The sequence below is a fragment of the Staurois parvus genome, unplaced genomic scaffold (genome assembly GCF_062004578.1).
Source record: "Staurois parvus isolate SC_StPar_1 unplaced genomic scaffold, SC_StPar_1.0 ptg000057l, whole genome shotgun sequence".
NCBI lineage: Eukaryota > Metazoa > Chordata > Amphibia > Anura > Ranidae > Staurois > Staurois parvus.
In genome coordinates this window covers 327113-350163 of record NW_028317853.1, presented here as the reverse complement: position 1 = coordinate 350163, position 23051 = coordinate 327113, and the positions used below count along the sequence as shown (strand labels likewise).

The window sequence follows — 23051 nt, the reverse complement described above, 5'->3', positions numbered from 1 at the left end:
TCAGGGACGAGCCAGGAGTCAGAGCAGGAGATGGTCAACAGGAATCAGGATCAGGCAGGGTCGGCAACAAGGTAACTTCTCTCAGGAACAGATGCACAGGGAACAAGATACAGGGGCTCATGGGAAACAACACCAAGGCCCTGACTGCAGGCCTGGCCACTCATTAAATACACCTCCTGCAATATGCCTCAGGTGATGGCTTGATTGCAGGAGTGATCTTTTGGCTGCTAAGAGCACCCACTGGCCAGCCCTGGTACTGCAGCCCACACGGCAGGTGAGTCCATTCCTGACAATAGCACCCGAAATCTGCTGATCGTGGGTACAATGCTTTTTGATTCCCAAACCATATAAATCCTGGATTATCATTCTGCTATTTGTTTTATAGCTGTAAGTAATCCGTATGTTTTTTAGTTCTTGGAATAGCATCCAACCTTTTTTTGAAACATTCCACTAAATCTGCTAGAACAGGTTCCTAATGACTATTTCAAATTTCCTTGTTCAATATCTTTATTGAGATAAAGGAACAGTGCAAAATCACAAATCAGTATGGTATAGTAAAGAATATGTACATACAGTCTTAAAAAAACACAAGTGCTGGAGAAATTTCAATTTAGGTTTATAAAACCAAGGGCAATGGCATATGAGACAAATCTCCTAATGACAAATGCTAAAGGTACATCGAATAAATGGTCCCCACAATCTCAGGGAAAGCATGAGCCTAGGAGCCCTAAGGTTTAACAAATGGAGTGTAGTGTAAAGTGAAATTTTGGTATCAATAGAGAGAAGAGAAGGAAAGAATTAGGGAATGAAGGGGAGGGATGAGGTTGAGGTCTTTTTCAATCCACCCAACATGCACTAGTACTGTAGTGGGGCCTAATCTGCAGGCTAGGATGGGCCTCATTTAAGGTTCTAATGATGTCTTTTTAAAGCTTGGGGGCAAAAATTGTCAACCCAAGATTGCCAGATTCTTAGAATCAAGTATTGTAGCCTCCATCTTGCAGTGGATCATTGCATTACTCTCTGTTTCATCTCAAGATGACTATTCTAATTTTTTTTTAAATAATCCTTTACATAGCTGGAGAACAGTTTTTCATTCAACCTCTGAACTTTGTCTTTGCATTGATCTTAAAGGAAAACTCTAGTTCTTTATGTTTACTTCCTCTAGCCCACCTACCCTTCCTGAAGCCCTCTGGACCCCTTTTTTCAAAAAAAGGTTAAAGGACAAACACACTATACTTACCTTTTTCATTTCATATTTTCTCTGTAAAGGAAGGTAATCCATTCCCCCTGGCTGAATAGTGCTCATTCATGCAATGATGTCATATCAGTCAAGGAATACTATGAGCTCAGGCTGTGTGATAACGCACCCCCAGGGTGTGTGTCAATGACAGGCTGGGTTCACAGGAAATGGGTAGACCAAAGCTGCCTGTCATCCATCCATCCAGTGCTGAGTGTAGGAAGAAGTTGGGGACAACACTGGAACATGGAGAGGGTAAGTAGAGCTTGCAACCAGTGTGTGTGTGGGGGGGGATGGAATTACTCTTTACATACAAAGTTTTTATATGGTGATTTATATATACAGTACTTTCATATAGTGTGATTATGTTTTTTCTTACTATCATCTCCTATGGTGTAAATCAACTCAGTTACAGTGGTCTTTTCTCATTACTATGATCCTCTATGACCCTTATGAATGTAGTCGCTGTACTGGACTTCAAATGAGTTCTTCTCTCAATAGGTATTTCCATATTCTGTTTGTCTCAGCATTAGCACTCTAAAGTTTCAGACTAAAACTACTCATGAAATACTACTGAATCATAGTATGTGACTTCCTTTTATATTTGCAATTGTATGAAACTATGACTTCTGCTTTTATTTTGGCTTTTATGGTTAATTTTAAATTGAACTGTGTACTAATTTTATTTGCATTTGTACAAATAATGACACCTATTTCCTTTTTTAAAGGATTTTGAGGATCGGATTATGGTGCTCTTTCCAGAAGATTTAATCTTCCTATCTGTAGATCCTGATAGAACGACTGTTATGCACCATGTAAGTTTTTGAGGAGTATTCAGAATTTATTCTACTAATGCCAGTTCTTAATATAACATCCACACAGTAAGTGCATATGGGTATGTTTGTGGGCCCTGTATTCCATCTGACATCTCAGTAACTGTTGTATGGGTGGAACTTTACCAGCTGTGAGTCTATGTATTATTACTTAAAGAATAGAACTGAAGGACCTCTACATAGTAAGCAAGCTTGACCTCAGTGTTAAAATGTTAGCCTCTTGGCTGTGTCTGATAATTTAACTAGCAATGACATGCAGAATCCACTAACAATCAATTAAAGGTCAATTTTCAGCAGCATAATGTGAGTGTTGGTTGGCACTATGTATTACCAAGTATTTGTTTAACACTTTTCAAAGACCTTTGTGAGCCTAAAGTTGCTAAAGAAAATTGAAAAAGCCCACACCTACAAATGAAACCCAAAATTAATCTGTCCTCATAGCAAACCATGCTAGCATTATGGTGCCCAATAGTACAGGTAGCTCAATATTATACTATTGGATAATGATTTCAATAAACAGCAAATGTCAGGGCAAAAAAATATGCATTATATGTCTGTAGGACGCGCACATTTACTCTTTAAAGAACCTACAAGTACAAAAAAATACTTGTTGATCTGCCAGAAATGCACTCCTAAGTCCTGTTGACTGATAACATACAGCATTTTTTCCTACCATCTCTAAAACACAAAGGCTAATCATTCTGTTGTCCCAAAACAAGGACTAAAAGTACTAAGGCAGGCCATAGACGGGCCGTTTATTGGGCGAATTTTCAGCAGAAAAAAAAAAATCAGTCTGCCCCGTTGCCGATGCTTCCACCAATGTCCACGAAAAGCGACAGATTTTTGCGGATTTTCCAGCATGACCGATAAAACTAAACGAGAAGATCCGCGAAAAACGGCCGACAGGCTGGCCCCACTAACGGCATGAATATCGGCCGATTTTTCGTGCGGACGAAAATTCGGGTGATAAACGACCCGTCTATGGCTTGTATAACTACTTTTCCGGAGACAAAGCGGCCAAAAGAAAAAGAACAGCACTGAATTTCTAATACAATCAATTTTTTTCAGCTTATTTGATGGTTTATTTAATATATCAAAATGGAGCAAATAAAAGAAGTTCATTGTAAGGGTTTACATACACTTCAAGATAAAATACTGTAAATGCATTTGTAGTTCAATCACCTTATCAAACTGCCTGGAGAGCAGATAGTACCTTATGGAGGTATAAAAGCCAAAAGCTAAAGAGTCTTTATCTCCATATTTCGGGCTTGACTATTATGTTTTTTACAACGCCAATGATAATGGTTTGTATCTGTTTAAAACAAACTGGAAGCTTAGCTTTCTTATAGGACCCACTTTCTCAGTGTGCTGCATGTTTCCATTAATTTGCCTAAAAAGGATGCGTTTATTGCATTTATTAATCTGTACATGCCAGTGTATGCTTTTACTGGCTTTCTGTCACTTGTTCATTGTTGTTGCGTAATTTCGCCAGTGTGGTTGCACTGTTACACATGTATTAGTATAGTCACACTCTAATCTACTAATTTTACGTACAATTGATTTATGTGTTGCCTGTGCATACTGGCTCTTTCATAGTTACATAGTTAGTCTGGCTGAAAAAAGACAAAAGTCCATCCAGTTCAACCATTAAAAAAAAAAAAGTTACAATCCTATACCCACAGTTGATCCAGAGGAAGGCAAAACAACCCCAGCAAAGCATGATCCAATTTGCCCCTGCAGGGGAAAAAAAATCCTTCCTGATCCCCCGAGAGGCAATCAGATATTCCCTGGATCAACTTTACCTATAAATGTTAGTATCCAGTTATATTCGGTGTATCTAAGAAAGAATCCAGGCCTTTTTTAAAGCAATCCACTGAGCTGGCCAGAACCAACTCTTGAGGGAGTCTTTCAGTTTTTTCAGGGCTATCATTGTTGGCCATTGACATTAAAGAAGAAAACATGGCAGACAGAAAGAGGTAAGAGCACATACAATCTACTTGAGGTGGAGCACTAATGTTTATACTTGCCTTAGTCAAAGTGCCCTGTTTAAAGTGCCATGTACTTAGCGCCGTAATGCGTACTTTGCACAAGGAATGCCAGCCTGCCCCTTGCCAGCCGTCCCATGGACTGTACTGAATTTATACTTGGATGGACGGGAGGGTTAGGCAAACAATACTGCCAGAGCACATTTATGGTGGCAATGCTAGTCTTAGACTGATTGGGCATGCACTTTCCAAAAGAAAAGGAGGATGATTGTGGAGGAGGCAGGGGAACAAAGGGGCTTGCAGAATAATTATTATGGGAGGGGCAATCCTTTAAGATGTTCTTTTGTTGGTTATTGATGTGGCCCTATAAGAGCATTGGTGCACTTAATAACAGTGCCAGTTAACCTGCATGCAGTATAGGTCCATTATATATGTGGTATAGTTTCAGCACAGGTTCAAGATAGACATGGTGCAGATGTGGAAAGGTTTGGTACAATGCGGTATAAGTTTGGAATAGGTGCATTCTAGGTTTGGATTAGGTATGGTATAGAGTGCAACATGGGTTCAGTATAGATTGGGTACACTTTGTGCCCTCTCAATGGCTCAGTCCCTGTTAGCAGTATCAGCAATGGGTGAATAGCCCTCTCACTAGTCCCTGGGATGCTGCGGTGACCTCTTGTTGTAAAAGGGAAGGCCCAATGGTGATCAATGGTGGGAAGCAGAGGGTGAGTGGACAGTCTCTCTACAGCAGTGGTGCAGATGCTGTGATGTGGGCGGTGTTGTGCTGCTCCTGGGTATCCTCATTTCCAGTCTCAGACTTGGATTTCCATTGTTATGGTCTCTCACTGGCAGGTGAATTTTCAGACGGAGGTCCTCTGTATCAAACTCCCTCAGTGCTAAGAACTTTTTGGGGCAGTTTAATAAAAATCTTTTCTCCACTCCTCCTACTGCACAGTGCCTATTGGGATCTTTAGTGTAACCATTATAGTGTAGCAATTGTATGGCTGCCATTTCAAACTACAATTCCCAGGATTCTCAGCGCTCTCCATAGAATTCTATGGGCTTTCTTGGCTTTAGCTCTCCCCTTGCTGGCCGAAGGAAGATGCTGCGGCATAACATTAATATCATGGTAGAGGGAGAGAGGCAAATAAAGAGCAATGTCTCTTTCTCCATGTTGTTGTAGCCCAACAACTGGCTATAGTCCCTTAGCAATAGGTAAGCATGTTTAAGTCCCACCAGCAAGTTCAGTTGTAATTTCTTGGCATTGAGAACCTGATAACATACATGGCTGTTTATCAGATACATGGATACCTTATCATTAAAATATAGTTTATAATAGCAAATAAAGTCTATGCAAACCCTGGCAATAAATGTTTTACTTTCTCATTTTTGGTCTGTTAATTATATTATCACAAGCATTTGGTTATGTCTGTTGTATAAGTTCAAAAATATACTGTTAATCATGCTAGAAGACTAGTGAGCTAACAACTTTCTGTGCTCTCTGATTGTGCTTCTATCAGCTGACATTATCCCCAGTTCTCTCTGTAAACTACAAACCACCTCCCCTTTTTTATGGGGATAAGGGGATAGCGAGGTGTTCTGCAGTCCTATTATATGTAATGTCCTAGGGTGACAAGGTTGTCCTCCCATACATACAATACAGTTAGTAAGTGGTTTTACCTGGTGATTCTGCCATCACACACTTCCTGTTTTAAGTGTCAATAAAGAAAAAAAGTGAAACGAAAACAAATGCAGCCATCACATCTAAGAACTAGTAAGCTGCAATATATTACATATTTGTCCTTGGGAATAGATACACTGTAATTCACAACTACATTTTTGGTAATTACTTTTAAAATAGGACTGGTGGGTCAATAAGATTTTTAAAATTAGGCCTACGTTTTTTAGTACTTAGTTATCATGTGTTCAATATTTGCATAAAGTCTTTAACATTAAAAAAATGACACCTAGTGTATTGATCCTTATGTTTCGTTTTATTACAGGGTACCCTGCCATTAAATGCAATTCATATTGAAGGAAGTATAGCTTGGAATGGAAGACTGGAATTCCAAATTATGGGCAAGTCTACATTTTCATATTCACACATATTGATATATGTTTATCACTGATATCCATAGTTGTCTTATGAACAAGTTGTAAAAAGCTTATGCTTAGGGTGACTTGACTGTCAGAATTACTAGCAAAAATATACAATGAATGTACAATTTTTGTCTGTGTTTCCTATCCGTGCTGTAGCCAAACTCCAAGCTATTAGCTAACTAGGTTATTTGTTCTCTATATGCTTTCATAAGAGATAAAAAAGAAGGCTTCACCAAAAACCATTAATACCAGTTGTGGTGAGGAGCAATGGAACTGGTTGGAAACAATAGTTTAATAGATGAAGCTTGACTTAATTGTAAAAAAAACTGTTGTTTAGATCCATCTCTATGGTTCCTCTTGTGTCTCCTTCACTTAATTGTTCCAATCTGTAATTCTGGCCATACAGTTTTGGAGGCTTTCAACCATATAAATTATTGCACGTAATAGAACTGTCTGCAGAAGACTGCCACCCACTGTTTCAACTTCCCAATTTCAACCACATAGACAGTGGAAACAAAGGGAGAAATCAATCCAAACCACCTCCGTGCAAGTTGAAGTACATTTCCAATTGGTTTCCATTCTAGATTAAATAGACGGTTTAATCTATATCATATTTAGCAATTTAACAAACAAAATATACCTGTGCTCAAATCCCAATAGCTAGCACATGCATTCATCCATCAGGTGCCAAAGGGGTGTAACCACATATTAACACTAGAAATTCTGAGGACCCTCTGCACACTGGTATATACCCTTTCAAGCAGACTATGCAATAAATAGGGATAGTTAGTTCACACATATTGCAATACATGCTTAAGCTGGCCAACTGCATCAAAGTAATCCCTCTATGGCCAGTCCTACTCTGCTCTGCCTACACAAATGCCACTGCGGACACAATGTCAACATAGGAAAAAAGACACAATGGGGGAGAGCCACCAGGTTCAGGTCTAGCTTGTCTTTCTAATATTTAACAATCTGTCAAATTATTTCTCAATATCTTTCCAGTTCTTGATGACAAAGGAATCAAAAAAGTGTGTGACAAGTTCATGTTTGGTACAAGCCATTTCATTAAAGTATAATTAAACCTTCATGAAAACAACATATCTTTAGAATTAGTTTTTCTCCAACTGACATTTAAGTCAAACTTTTTTGAACATTTTGCACCTGTGCGCATGTTGCGTGGTATTCCATAAACTCATTAATGAGCATTGTCACCCTAGGATTTGAAGCTCCAGGGAAGGTGGGATCACCAGGTAAAACAAAAATAAAATGCAAGAAAAGCAAGCCTGCAGAAGAAAAGAACATAAAGTGATAGTAAACCACAAAAAAAACACAAAAAAAAATCTTCACCCTGCAAGTTAAGAGCATAATGTGCTAGAGTCACCGCTGACAGGGCTTCCATCTTGATCTGCTCTTATTTCCAGGTTCTCGGGCTCTGGCCGCTTGAATAGTTAAGCTGCGATGACATCACTAACACATATACACATAGGAGTCACGACCATTGCACAGCTCTTTCAATGGACGGCATGACGTTACCAGCTGCTATACAAATAGATAGCTCCTAAACGGTGCACATTTAGGAGATATTAATTGTACCTACAGATAAGCCTTATTGTAGGCTTAACTGTAGGTATAAATAAACAGGAGTTTATTATGATTTTAGGAGAGAACCTAGCTGTATGGACAGTTTAAGGATTAGCTTTAGTGCCCTCACTGCAGACCCTTCATCATCAGGCCCAGTTTTAGACAAAAAAGAGTCCTTGGGTAGAAAAAAAAATTGGGTCTTTCTATGTCCAAACACTGAATTGGCAGTAAATAGCTGTTCCCTAATTAAACTCAACAGTATAATATTATAGATTACAACATAATTGCAAAAAAACATACTGGGCTACAATCCCTTTCATAGCGGATTCCTGCATTGGACAAATTAAAAACCAGAACACAAAACCTTTAATATTTGTACTCAGTGTTGTTAGTCTTAAACTGGCCATAGATGGAACAAAATTTGGCCAGTTTAGCAGTGACCAGCTGAATTCTGAAAATTTGGCCAGTTTAGCAGTGACCAGCTGAATTCTGAAAATTTGGCCAGTTTAGCAGTGACCAGCTGAATTCTGAAAATTTGGCCAGTTTAGCAGTGACCAGCTGAATTCTGAAAATTTGGCCAGTTTAGCAGTGACCAGCTGAATTCTGAAAATTTGGCCAGTTTAGCAGTGACCAGCTGAATTCTGAAAATTTGGCCAGTTTTGCAGTGACCAGCTGAATTCTGAAAATTTGGCCAGTTTAGCAGTGACCAGCTGAATTCTGAAAATTTGGCCAGTTTAGCAGTGACCAGCTGAATTTTGATTCATCTATCACCTGTTGATGTAATGATCTTTGTGGAAGCTGCAGTGGACACTCCTGTGGAGAAGTAGAGAAGATCAGAACATCTGCTGGCCATGGGGGATTACAGGGACAGAATGGGAGATGTCTGAGGCCCCAGACTCCAAGGGGAACCATGTGAATGTTAAAAATAGTTTTGCACTTGGGTGTTGTTTATAAAAAGACAATTTTAGCTATGCAAGTCTTTAGACTTTTTTTTTTTAGAAGATCAACAATGACAGCCTCTTTACTGAGATAATTAAAAGATCATACACAATACATATGTACATGTCCTGTATCTAGGAGCATTGCTTCCATACTATCTGCCACCAGTATAAAGAGTAATTTTCTCAGGGTATACCAGTGCACAGGATCCAATTCAAAATGTGTTTCAGAACATTCCAGAAGCAAATACTAACATCACAAATGACTGTACACGGACCCTTATTATGCATAGTTCAGCTAAACCGATGAAGGGCCCATAATTTGAAAGTAGCCTTAGGATATAATTAATCCACCGCCGGGTTGCGTTATCAGGATGATTCATTCTGCCTAAGAGGAGCCACATTAATTATTGCAGCAACCAGGATACTTTTGGCAAAGCCTGTTACAGACTGTCAACCTATCTTATGCACATTGGGGATTGAGGACCTTAGGCTGTTACTCAGTTTTCCACCTTCTAATGTCGGTTAAACACTCAAAAAAGACAACAGTGGGAAAGGAGTGGGAGGGAAATTACCAGAGGAAGTTACCAGCATTAAAGCTGATCTCTAGGCAGATAAAAAGGATAATTGAATGCATTTATATGTCATAAATTGTATTTATTATTATTGGTTTTTTTTGTTCAAGCAGTGTAAGTACCAGATCTTGACCTGGTAGCAGCCTCCTGCAGTCCCTTGTATATAGCAGGGTTGGAGTGTTAGAGGAAGACTGGATGGACTGGCGTCTTTATTTAACCTTACCATCTCTGTAACTATGTAAAGCTGGCAGTTGACCAGATCAACTCCTCTCGAACGGGATACGCCATACATAGACCGAAATTCATCCGGTTCCTGTTATGAATTTTGATTAATGTATGGCTAGCTTAAGAATCAGTTCATGTGCTGACAAGAAGCATGCTGATAGGAAAAAATGCAGGGAAACAGAGAGATGATCTCACCACTGAGTTCCTTCTCCTTTCATTATCGGGCAAAAAAAGATTAAAATTGCAGCAAAAGATGTTTTTGTTAATTTATCTTTAAATGGGATATTTCGTTTTGTCTTATTTTTTGGCTGGAGCTCTGCTCTATCTACAGCAACAGTCTTTTTTAGATTTTGGATAATGGGTAATGGCTTAAAACCCCTTCAGTTTTTTTAAAACACGTGTCCCATTTGGGAGGTTTCCCTTCACTCCCTGTCCTGTAGAAACAAAGCAATGGAGTGGAAATTGTCCCAACATGAGAGACAGTTGTCACTAGAGCAATGCCTCCATTGAAAAATTTCCCCTCTGTTTCTGTTCTTGTTCTCTGACAACTTAATGTTATATTTAAGGCAATTAAAACAAAATAAATAAACGTCATACTTACCTGCTGTGTGCAGTGGTTTTGCACAGAGCAGCTCCAATCCTCCTCTTCTTGGGTCCCCTTCCAGTGCTCCTGGCCCCTCCCTCCTGCTGAGAGCCGCTATAGTAAGCAGCTTGCTATGTGGGCACCCAAGTAGGGCTGCTCCCAAGTTGTTCCTCTGCATGTCCATTCACACACAGTGCGTTGCTGGATCCCGGCCTCCGCTCACTTCTTATTGGCCTACTGGTTGTGATTGACAGTAGCAGGAGCCAATGGTTCCTGCTGCTGTCTCAGCCAATGAGGAGGGAGATTCCCTGGAGAGCCGCTGCTCTCATGCACAGCGTTGGATCGAGAGGGGGTTCAGGTAAGAATTGGGGGGGGGGGGGCTGCTGCAAACAGAAGGTTTTTTTACCTTCATGCATAGAATGTATGAATGTAAAAAAAAACCTTGAGCCTTTACAGCCACTTTAAAATATTGAATCTCCTCTGCTTTGTATCCTGAGAGGGTAAATCTCCCAGCGGGGAGACAGGAAAGTAATTAAAATGAATGGAACTGAAGTGCCACACTGATGCTATAGTCCAGAAACAAATTTATTCCAGTTTAATATCAAGTGGAAGATGGCAGACAAAGCCAACACATTTCAGGGTCTAGACCTTGCCCCCTTTATCAGGGCAAAAAGATGACACAATATATTTGAATGATAAATTTGTATCTAGACTATAACATCAATGTGTGGAACATGTGTGAATGTGGAAGCCTTTAGTGCAGTGGTTCTCAACCTTCCTAATGCCGCGACCCTTTAATACAGTTCCTCATGTTGTGGTGACCCCCAACCATAAAATTATTTTCGTTGCTACTTCATAACTGTAATTTTGCAGTGGGAGGAGTAGTGCCACATCATTGGTGTCAGTGAGAGGAGTAGTGCCACATCACTGATGTCAGTGGGAGGAATAGTGTCCCATTGTTGGTATCAGTGGGAGGAATAGTGTCCCATCATTGGTATCAGTGGGAGGAATAGTGCCCCATCATTGGTGTCAGTGTGGGAGGAATAGTGCCCCATCATTGGTGTCGGGGGGGGGAATAGTGCCCCATCATTGATACTAGTGTGGGGGGGAATTGTGCCCCATCATTGGTGTCAGTGGGGGGGGATAGTGCCCCATCGTTGGTGTCAGTGGGGGGAGGAATAGTGCCCCATCGTTGGTGTCAGTGGGGGGAGGAATAGTGCCCCATCGTTGGTGTCAGTGGGGGGAGGAATAGTGCCCCATCATTGGTGTCAGTGGGAGGAATAGTGCCCCATCATTGGTATTAGTGACACCAATGATGGGGCACTATTCCTCCTACTGACACCAATGATACTTACCTTGCTGACTCCTGCTCCAGCCTGGGCTTGCTCCCTCCCTCTCCCATCTACAGCCAGCATACCTGGCTGCAGCAGCACCATCTGCACGCTACAGACACTTACCTGTCAGCTGTCTTCCTTCTCCGGCCGCTCCCTTGCTCAATCTTCTTTGATCTTTGCGCTGCTGCTCGGCTCCTCCTCCTCGCCAGTGATTTGCCGCCTGTGTGCCTCTCCTGAGCTACAGTTCTGGCGGCCAATCACTGGCGAGGAGGCGGAGCTGTTGAGTGATCCCGGGGATGTGGCCAGATGACAGGGGCGGCATGTCATCCCACGCACACATCGCGGTCCAGAGAAATGTGGACGTATCTGCATGTGGGCGGACCCGCCTGGAGACTGATAGCGGAGCGGTGTCTCGGTTCCTAAGACCATTGGAAATATGTGTTTTCCGATGGTCTTAGGAGACCCCTGTGAAAGGGTTGTTCGACCCCCAAAGGGGTCGCGACCCACAGGTTGAGAACCGCTGCTTTAGTGTGTAGAAGCCCCCAGCTCACTGTCCAGACACTGCCTATACAAACTAATAAATATTACCAAGAAAACTTATGGTGTTCAGCACCATCTCTCTACTTCCTCAAGTAACAAAAACTTGTCTAGGGTTATAACCTTTTGTTACTTTATCTAAAATGCAAAAACAGGTGTTTTGTCTTTTTTTGCTTTAATGCAATTTTATAATATGTACACATTTTTGTGTGTTGATGCCATTTCATTGGCCTTTTAACCCTTTAGAGTCAGCCACTAGAGGGCTCCCCTAGCTTCACAAAGAATGTGATAACTAAAACCGAGCTCCTACAGTTAACCCTAACTTTTTTGTGTGTATCATAGGAAAAAGACAGCATGTTGTGATAGTGTGGGCATAGCTACATGTGGAAATTCCAACATCAGCAGAGAGCTGTCACATAAGGGTTGTTTTCTCTAAGAAAAACCTGAAAGCTGAGGTCTGTGGAGTCATGTTTTTAAAATAGTATGGATGGGAGATATTACAAACATACTGTATATACCTAAGTGTATTGTATGGTCACTAATTACAATGAAGGAAAGCTACATTTTTACCGACTTATCTTGACTCTACATGTTATTGATTGTATTTTGCTATAATGCCACTACAATCTGTGAATCTCCTGTTTAGCATACACTCACCAGCCACTTGATTAGGTACACCTTGCTAGTACCGGGTTGGACCCTCTTTTGCCTTCAGAACTGCCTTTATTCTTCGTGGCATAGATTCAACAAGGTGTTGAAAACATTCCTCAGAGATTTTGGTCCATATTCACATGAGTTACTGTTGCCTTTCAATCATCTCGGACCAGTCTGCCTATTCTCTTCTGACCTCTGACATCAACAAGGCATTTTCGCTCACACAACAGCCGCTCACTGGATATTTTCTCTTTTTTAAACCATTCTCTGTAAACCCTAGAGATGGTTGTGTGTAAAAATCCCAGAAGATCAGTAGTTTTTGAAGTACTCAGACCAGTCTGCCTTGCACCAAAAACCATGCCATGTTCAAAGTCACTTAAATCCCCTTTCTTCCCCATTCTGATGCTCGGTTTGAACTTCAGCAAGTCATCTTCACCACATCTAGATGCCTAAATGCATTCAGCTGCTGCCATGTGATTGGCTGATTAGCAAGTAGTGTTACCAAGCAATTGAACAGGTGTACTTAATAAATACACCAATGATGGGTACACAAGGGTGACATAATATTGCCTCTGCAGCTTATGTGTATTTGCAAATGTTAGCAAACTAAACCCCTGGTTTTAACATGAACTGTTAGACAGGACAATTTGGTTTTTTTGAAGGCTGGATTGCTGGTATGTGAACCTGGACATTTTCTTTTTTGTTAAATATTAAAACCTGTTGTCTCCATTATGGTCAACTAAAAGCTCTGAAATTCACCTGGGTGAGTGGATTGGCTCCTTGAAATGATCTACGCTTGATGCTGAAACCGTACGGTAGTTTGTTGCTGACCCAAAATAAGCATGCAGGGCGGGAGTCCAAAGTGCAAACTAAGTCAAGGTCAACAATTCACCAAATAGAATAGTAGGGATGAGAATGACAAGCCTGGAGCTTGGACTTTAAAAAAAAAACACAGTGGGGGCATTTCTCATATTTTATCTTAATGCCCAACTCCATAAAACCTAAAATTAATAAAGAAAAAGCCCCAGTGCAAGAGTTAAATGCATATTTATGTCTACGAGACAGAAAAGCAGTTTTACTTACCCGATTCTCTGCTCCAGATGGCACTTCCCTATGCTCTGGCAGTGGACTGTTCCTCAGTGTTCTCACACCCAGTCCAAGGCTCTGGTCCCTTCATTTGTCTTGATCACATCAGAGGACTTTAGACCACCATAGCATAGGGAGAAGAGGCTGTGGGGACCAGTCTGGCAGCACAGAGGTACCTACAAGAAAGGAGAATCGGGTAGGTAAAATGCAGCAGTGTGGATGCAGCAAGGGAGGAATTTCAGGTTTCTTGGAGTTCATTTTTAAAAAAACTAAATCACCAATCACTAAAATCTCATACGAGCTTTCATTAACCTGGTGATCCTGCCATGAAGGCCCTTATTCAGGTACTCTTTTGTTAAAGGGTGACAAGGTTTTGTCCCTCTTGCCCAACTGTCATCCAAGCTACCAAAAGAGACAACAAGTGGATGTGTGTTGAAACACACACATCGAGCAAGGCCAAATTTCGTCCTCATCAGGAAACTTACCATGAGAACTGCTATGCAGTTGTTGCATGTTGATAGGTAGTAATTGCAAAGAAGCTGCAAGAGATCAACAGATGTAGATGTGACAAGGGGTAAAAAAAGTGAAATCCATTTTTTTTTAGCAGACTGTCTGTCATTCCTGTAAACTCAATGTCATCCACTTTAAAAGGTTATTTTACCTACGGGTAAGCTTATAATAAAGTTTACCTGTAGATACAAGGAATATCTGCTAAATTTCCACCATTAAGGAGATATTCACTGTTTCTGGTGACCTCACCAGCACATGTGCTCTGAAGGGATGGCATACTCATGCTGTCCCTTCAGAACTCTGTGCCACAGCAGTGACTCCCATGTGCATGCAGAGTGACGTCATTGTGGTTCTGCAAACAGCTAGAGCCTGCAAACCCAGAAATAAGACCGAGTGAAGATGGAAGCCCTGTCAGCGGTGACAACACACTACTGGAGGACTTCAGTTTGAGCTGTCTTTCATAATGTACTAGTATGCGGTGCATTATGCCCTTAACATGCAGGGAGAAGTTTTCTTTTATGCAAGAGTTTACTACTGTTTTAACTTATCACAATATTAACTTGTTGAAAACCATGAAAATCGTTCATCCTGCACAAGTCTAATGTGAATTAATGTTATTTTGCAATAATTATGCAATGTTTTTGTCATTTTTAGGTGATCTTATGGAGCCAATTTTAATTTTGTGTTCGACACCAGAAGATTACAGTAAATGGACATATTATCTACAAAAGGTAGATTATTCGTGTGAACGGTACATGTTTTGTTTCCTGTTTTGCAAAGACACTAAAGCTCAATGAAAGCATTTTTTTAGTTTTGATATAGTGTTGAAGCATCAGAACTGCTGGCAGATTTCTAATGCTGTCTGTGCCTCCGATGCGATGTGTGATGTCAGTGACACAAAGGCACATAAAGCAATAAAAACACATTTTAGTAGGATGGAAAAGTTAGAACTTCAGTCTGATTTTTAATGCTTTCTGTGTTTTTGCTGAGGAGATTTCCGCTTGTTTTTTTTCCATGTGACACCCTATGTATCGAAGTGTGATAGAGAGGATATCAGAGGAACAAGAAGTGAGGGAAGTCCCCCCTAAACAGACAGAAAAACAAAAAAACAAAGTGATTAGGGCCTCTGTTTACTGATGTCTGTTCTCTGTTGGAAAGATTTACCCCTCTTGATTTGTTTTGGAAAGTCACAGAAATAAAAGTAAGAGTAAATTTAACATTTTGAGTTTTCTGTATAAAGAATCAAGGTGAGATCTTCCAACTGATGTGTTTGTGACAACTGTCTGAAGGGATTTCCCTCACTTTAGATAGATGTTAATTCTTGAGACAAAAAAACTGTCTCCAATGGGACACCGATAGCTACAAAATCATTTCAAGGGGTTTAAAGATTCGCTATGCTATCCAAATCTTAAAGAAAAAAAAAAGTTTTAGATATACTGTAACTCTTTTTCATACCTTCGACAAAACTAAGAAATTAACTGAAGCTAGACTTTGAATAGGACCTCTCTCCTCCTCAACATCATCTCTCGGCTTCATTGTCTCTGCTGGTGCAGACATAGTGATATCACTGGTCCTGCTGCCATTTTTCAGTTTTTTTCCTGTACCCCAAAAGTCCCAGTGTGTACCCCAGGTGTGGAATTGATGCTCTAGTGGAAGCAGTGGATGCTCTTGTGGCTGCATGGGATCAGTACATCCTGATCTTTGCCTTTTTTCCTCAAAACATCTTCCTCGTCTGCTTCTCAATATCAAGATGGACATTCCAGTGATCCTTATTGATCCAGACTAGCCCAGGAGGACGTGGTACATCGAATTGGCAAGATTCCTGGCAGACACTCTGTAGGCTGTTAGAATCTTCTGTCTTAAGGATTGATTCACCATCCTGCTTAATGGTTGCTGACTTTAGGCATGGCTATTGAAGCCTAGGTTTTGAGAAACAGAAATTTCTGAATCTGTGATTACAATGATGTTAGAAGCTAGGAATTCCTACCACAGGTTTATCAGACACGGAAGACATTGGGCATAGAAGGCATACTTCACTTGTTGTGAGTCTCAGGGCTTCAACCCCAGGAGTTTCTCTGGGGAATAAATCCTTACCTTCCTGCAGCTGGATTTGAAACAGCTTTGTTTCTCAACACTATCTAAGGCTGGACTTCTGCCCTTTTGATCTTGTTTCAGAGACCATTTTCCTCTTGCTCCATGATTACATTCTTTGTACAAGGAGTGTAAAAATGTTTATTCCCTGTGACTCCATGATATCTAAATCTGGCTTGCTCTATGCTTCAGATACTGCCTTTTGAGATATTGCTCTCTCAACACACACCAACAGGGTGCTATTTCTTGTAGCCATTACTTTTGAGAGGCAAGTGTTTGAACTAGTAGACTTATCCTGCAAGAAACCTTTACTGGTTTTGCATAGAGACAAGGTGATGTTGAGGCCCAGGACTTTCTGAAGAGGCTCTGCAGGTTACACATGTATTTGCAAATGTGTGCTAACTAAACCTGTTTTTAATGAATACCGTTAGACAGGCTAATTCAGTTTGTTTGCAAGCTGGTTGGTAAGTTGTTATGTTAACTTGTTGGTGAGAGGGCGCACTGGCTCCTTGGCTGCCATTGTGCTATATGCTGGGTGTCCAGTGTGCTCCTGTACCTTTAAGGAGGGGTGGGCTCTCTCAGGTTCACCTGCCCTTGGTCTATCCATTAAATTCATGTGCCTCTACTGTGGGGGCTCTCAAAATTTGTAGAGTTAGGAACTGCAGAATATCGGGGTGCCGTGAAGAGGCTCTGCAGCTTATGAATGTATTTGCGAATGTGTGCTAACTAAACCCCTGTTTTTAACGCATACTGTTAGGCTAATTTGGTTTATTTGCAAGCTGGTTGGTAAATTAAGTTGGGAAGTTTTCTCTTTTATTGTTTGACATGCGTCTCCCTTCCATGTTCTCCTTGCTGTGAAGGCCAGTTATAGACTGGGGCAGTGGCCATTTTTTCTACTGAGGACTTTCTTTATGCCTAAGGTAGTTTCTGTCTTCCACTTCTTCCAAATCTCTGTATGACTCTAATTTACCAAAGGAAATTTCCATTGCATGGATGCAGTTTGGGCTGTGAGAGTCTATCTGTCAGACACTGCTTTTTCAGAAAGACCATTTGCCTTTATTGTCATCCTGGATGGTTCCCATAAGTGTGCACTGTCTTCTTGTTCCACTATGTTTTCGTGGCTCAGACAGACCATCATCAAAAATTAGGGTCTCAAGGATCTGCTTCCCCCTTTTCCCGCCAATTCACATTTCACTAGATTTGTGATTGCTTTTTGGCATAAAGTAACTTTCAGATTTGAAAGGCTTGCAGGCATTGTCTTCTGTTAATACATCCTGTAAGTTTTAACAGGTGGATGGTTCAGCCTCATCTCATTCCAACTTCAGATATAGGGTCCCTCAGGTGGCCCTTTGAGCTGCAGGCAGGTCCCAGTTCTGTTATTCTTTCTTGGGCCTGTTAGCACTGTTTGCTGTTTGCTCCACTCCTCAGTTGGACTGCTATTGGACTTATTGAAGTTTAAAGATTTCCTGTGTCCCTCAATGGAAGACAAATAAAAGGGTTTTGTGCTCACCTTAAAATCCTTTTCTTGGTGTTGCTTGAGGGACACATTTCCCACTACCTCTCTGTGTTATAAATAATCATGCTGTGTGTACTGATTCGCTACAAAACATGCTGGTAGTAGGAGTGGTCATCCTGCACTGGTTTAGAGATTGTTCCTGTGTCCATCAATGAACTCCAAGAAAAGGATTTAATGTTTAGTACAAAAATCCTATATATAATTTGTAAAATAATATTTTAGTTTTTTTTAACAGATGCGTTTATTGAAATCGTACAAAAATCTAACAAGGCAAGGTACATAAGAACAGGCAAACGTTAGACAGTCAATATACATACAATTCACATGGAATTCCAACGCTAAATATCATACAAGGGGAAAAGGTAAGAATAGAGAAACCCCTGAGAGGGGGGAAAGGAGAGGAAGAGAAAAAAAAGGGGGAGGGGGGAGAGGGGGAGGAGTAGAAAAAGAGAGGCAAAGAAGAAAAGCAAATCATAAACATAAACAATAACCAAGAAAGTACACAGAACAAACTGGACATACCTGCAAGAGGATAAGCCAATCACTATACCATAAGGCCCTGAGCCTCCATCCACCCAGTTCATATTTTATCAAATTTAGCTGGACAATTATGGCTAAAAAAATATTACATTTACATAGTTAAAACAAAAAAAGAGATAAAATATCAGTTTAGAAATGTGCATGCTTATAAAAAAAAATTATATATCCTAACACATTATAGCTTTAGTTAAAACATTTTTTACTTTTTTCAGGTTTGCATAACATAGGTTTTTTTTTGCTGTCTGTGGTCCAACTGGGTAGATTCGCCCTCTCCTATTGTCCTAGTGACCATTTCCTATGCTATCGAAAACTAAAAAAAAGGGCAGCAAAGTGGCTAAATGGTTAGCACTTCTGCCTAGCAGTACTAGGGTCGTTGGTTCGAATCCCAGCCATGGCACCACCTGCCTGGAGTTTGCATGTTCTCCCTGTGCCTGTGTGGGTTTCCTCTGGTTACTCCAGTTTCCTCCCAAACTCCAAAGACATGCTGGTAGGTTAATTGGATCCTGTCTAAATTGTCCCTAGTATGTGTATGTATGAATGTAAGTTAGGGACCTTAGATTGTACACCCCTTGAGAGTTAGGGACAGATGTGAATGTACAATATATATGTGTAAAGCGCTGCGTAAATTGACAGCGCTATATAAGTACCTGAAATAAATAAATGTGTGCTTTATTGTTAGGGATTGTTTCGAAAAACATGATGGACACAGTTATTTTTATATTGTTGTCCAAAAAATAGTCAGATGCAGGCAAAGAAAACCACTATGTAGTCTTTCCCCAGTGTTTTACACAATATTCTCATGCTTGATTGGAGCATACCATGAAAAACACAGCAACGAGATGTAGACCCCTACATAGCTACTGTGACATGTAGAGTAACCTGGGAAGTTAGTCCACTCAAAATTGACATTTCAGCTTTGAGATGATATCTGATCCTTGTCATGTAAGGCAACATTTTAGGTTTAGTGGCCTTTTTGTATTCCTTTTAGTATGGGCATAATTGTTAATTTTCAATCAAGATCTTTACCAGAATATCTTTGTATTTTAGCCACAGCAAATCCACTGTGGTGTCGGTCTGCATCCTTTGCCTTCTGTGCCGCCCAAATATCGAAGGTAAGAAGAAAGAGTCTTGAAAATTATTGCTGTGTCAGTCTTCCTGGGCAAATGTCAAAGTATGTTAGACGTCAGCAGAAGAGGAAGCCAGCCGGAGGAGTTACTGGACGCTCTGCTCTGTGTCACAGCTCACATATTTGGTTGTAATAATGGTAGACTGTGAAAAGGAATAAACAACGTGGAAGTGGAAGTATGAAACGTTCAACGATGGATAAGAGTATAAATAAAGCAATACTGAGAAGAAACAAATTACCAAGAAGATAGAACCAGAGATAAAAAGTGACACTCGTAAAGTATGTGGCTTCCTGACTTCTACCCTCTGCTAGAAAAAGATGTCAGCTGAGATAAAATCAATTAAAAGAAAAACTTAAAATACATCAATTACTTTAGTCATAGGTGCAGATAGGAGATTGGTAATACAATGATTTCCAGTAAAGGTGTTTTATTTTAGCTGACACCTCATACTGTATGAGAGAATTTTCTGCAGCCAGGATGGAGAAGACTGAGACACATAGGCTGTAGCAGGAATTCCGAAGGCCCTGCCAAGACGTACATTGAAATTTGTGTTTCCCCCCATTCCTTGAGGATGTGGCTCCACTCTGATCATCTTTTTTGCATCAGATGAATGTTCTTAAAAACCCAGAAATGTAAATGGGTTTCAGAGTGTTGTGTAATCTGTGAAAGGGAAAGATCTGATGTAAGAAGGATGAAGAGGATCACTGGAATAGCTGTAAGTGGTAGAGGGCTTGGGTTGAGTTATACAGCTATGCATAGGCTAGGATGTATCAGGGTTCACTTCCCAGAAAGAGCAGGAGCAAAGGTGGAATGTGTGAGGTCCAGATTATCATTTGTAGGGTCTACAGTGTTACCATTACTAAAAAGTGTGTCAATGCATTGGCTACTCTAGATAACATTGGTCATACCTTGTTATAAGCTGTATTTGCATGATAAAAGGCGGGGTCTCCACATTTTTCAGTCTGAGGGTCGTATTGTATATATTACAAAAAAAATCAGTTTTTTCAGCTTACATACAGGAGTGCTCAGCAGTGTCCCCTCCTACGTCCAGGAGTGCCCTGTACAGTCTTACTTGCAGCCATGTATGCCCAACAAAGTACCCCCTTACATTCATCTGTGCCCAGCAAAGCACCCCCTTACATTCAGGAGTGCCTAACAGAGTCTCCCTTAGAGATGTGCATGGCAGAAAAATGTGTTTAGTTTCATTTGGGATCTTAATTGTTAGGTTAATCATTTCATTTTATCATATTTATTATTTTAGAATGATTTGTTTTCAAAATTTGTTTCATATATTCATATTCATTTCGTATATTTGTTATTTTCAAACTGATTCAAAATTCAAATCTCGAATTTCAGAAGACAGCTATATTTGTTCTATTGTATCCTATTCTAATCTATTCTATTTTTTCTTTTCTATTATTTTGTTTTCTAGCCTATTGTTTTTTGTTGTTTTATTCTATTCTGTTTTATTTTATTCCTTTTTTCTATTCTAGTCTATTCTTTTTTTTATTCTATTCTATTCTGTTGTACCGTATTATACTCTTTTCTATTCTATAAAGCAACCTTAGTAGGATTCATCATCTTATTTCGCTTTTATATTTTATTACATTTATTGAATTCAAATTAATTTTTTAACTCAAATTCAGTTTCAATTTTAATTTATTTTTTTTATTCAAATTCAGATAATTGGTTTTGTTCAAATTTATTTTGGATTTGTTGAAATTCATTACTATTGTGATTCAGAATTTCGGATACAGCCAAATCTCTGAATAACAAAAATTTTGTCCCATTTTCAATTTGTAAAGAAACGAATTGCACATGTTTAGTCTTCCTTACATCCATGTGTGCTCAGCAGAGTGCCCCTACATCCATGTGGTCCACAAGATTCCCCCCTTACCTTTCAGGTGGCAGAGCAGCTGGGCAGAAGTTGGGATTTAGAACAGAGTATGTCTGATCCTCCTGTAAATGCTAGGATGGGGCAATCACATCATTGGTTGTTAGGATGCCCATGGTGGAGGGAGAGGGATTGGGGGGCATCTGCACTGGAGACTGGGACAGGATTACGGCTGAATAGAAGTAGATGCACTGGTCTCCATATTCCAATACCCAGATTGGGCATCAACTGCCAGCCTGTTAGTATATTTTCACTTACAATTGTCGGCCAGGTAAAATCTTGTAGTGGGCTGGATGTGGCCCAGAGGACACAGTTTGGAGACCCCCGATATAAGGGTTTATACAAAATACATTTTGCACATAAAATGTATTTCAAAGACTACTATTAACAATTTAAAGCAAACTTTGCATGAAAAATGGAAGGTCCACTTTCCAGCCTACCCTCCGACTACACAAGGAAAACAAGGCTGAAAAAAAACATTAGAAATAAATATGTTACCAAAAATTAGTTAAAATTGTCTCAGGTCTGGCTTCTAAGGCACCTCACTGCTGCCTCCTGGGGTAACTGGGCCCTCAAAATTCTGCAGTAAGCATTGCCATGGGCTGGGTGCATTCCCATGGGAGGAGGCGTTGAAGTCATCCTGTACTAAGCTGCATGGTCCCTTTAGAAACTTCCTTCTGGGGTAATCTATTACCCTTGATTGTTGTAGGATTTATTGGTGAGTTTTGGTGACTGCAACAATTTATTTTAGGGTGGAGTCAGCAGTAGCTTGGCTTTTGGTATGATTGCAGCTTTACATGCATCTATCAATTTTTGACACTGGTTAAAGAGGCACTTGGAGCATTTTTTATAAATCCCCTTTTTGATTCAATTTTGACTTGATGATTAAAGCCATTCTTTGCTTAGCTGCCCCTTTAAAAACATCTTTCTGGGGTAATCTATTACCCTTGATTGGTGAAGTCATCCTTACCTCTCAGAAGCATCGAAAGCCAGGACTAAGATGAGTATTTTTCTTTGTCTTTTTTTTTTTGTTAAATCTTAAAATAGACCTGGTGCATATCAATCTTATCATATCAATCACAATAAAATACAGCTTTTTGCTATGTGGGCATCCGTCAGTGAGTGGTGCAATGCACATTTTAGCACATCTCACTGTTTATTTTTTGTAACTTTAACTGCATCCCAACCGCCCTATAGCAGAACTACTGCTACAGGGCAGCAGGGCTGCGCAAAATCATGTGTGTATATATATATATATATATATATATATATATATATATATATATATATATATATATATATGTGATCTTGCATTTCCAGGTAGAGGGCGCGCACACCGCCTTACCCGCGTCGCCATTGGCAGCTACAGATGTTGATCACCGGGTCCCAGCCAGAGATTCCCCACTGGCACTCGACAATCGCCGAGTATCACTGACAGGGGAGAGACCTGTGTGTAAACAATACAGGTCTCTCTCCTGCCAGCAGTAACATGCTGCTGTGTATTTCTCTGCACAGCAGTTTGTTCCCTAGTAAAACAGCACACAGTAAAACAGCACACAATTAACCCTTTGATCCTCCCCAGATGTTAACCCCTTCCTGCCCAGTATCATTAGTACAGTGTCAGTGCTTTTTATTAGCACTGATCACTATCAGTGTCATTGGGATATCGGTGGCAGTTAGTCAGTTCCCACCCAGTGCCAGA

General features: G+C 40.3%; 1 protein-coding gene across 1 annotated transcript in view; it reads left to right on the top strand.

The window, feature by feature from the left end:
- The window catches only part of LOC149469920 (putative pleckstrin homology domain-containing family N member 1), a 102927-nt gene extending 81831 nt beyond the window's left edge, over window positions 1–21096 (top strand). The window contains exons 9-12 of the mRNA XM_089668380.1: window positions 1966–2052; window positions 6059–6134; window positions 14836–14912; window positions 19376–21096. Coding sequence (XP_089524506.1) covers window positions 1966–2052; window positions 6059–6134; window positions 14836–14912; window positions 19376–19444 — 309 coding nt within the window. The 3' untranslated portion in view covers window positions 19445–21096. The remainder of the gene's footprint in view (window positions 1–1965; window positions 2053–6058; window positions 6135–14835; window positions 14913–19375) is intronic.
- Window positions 21097–23051: the final 1955 nt, after the last annotated feature.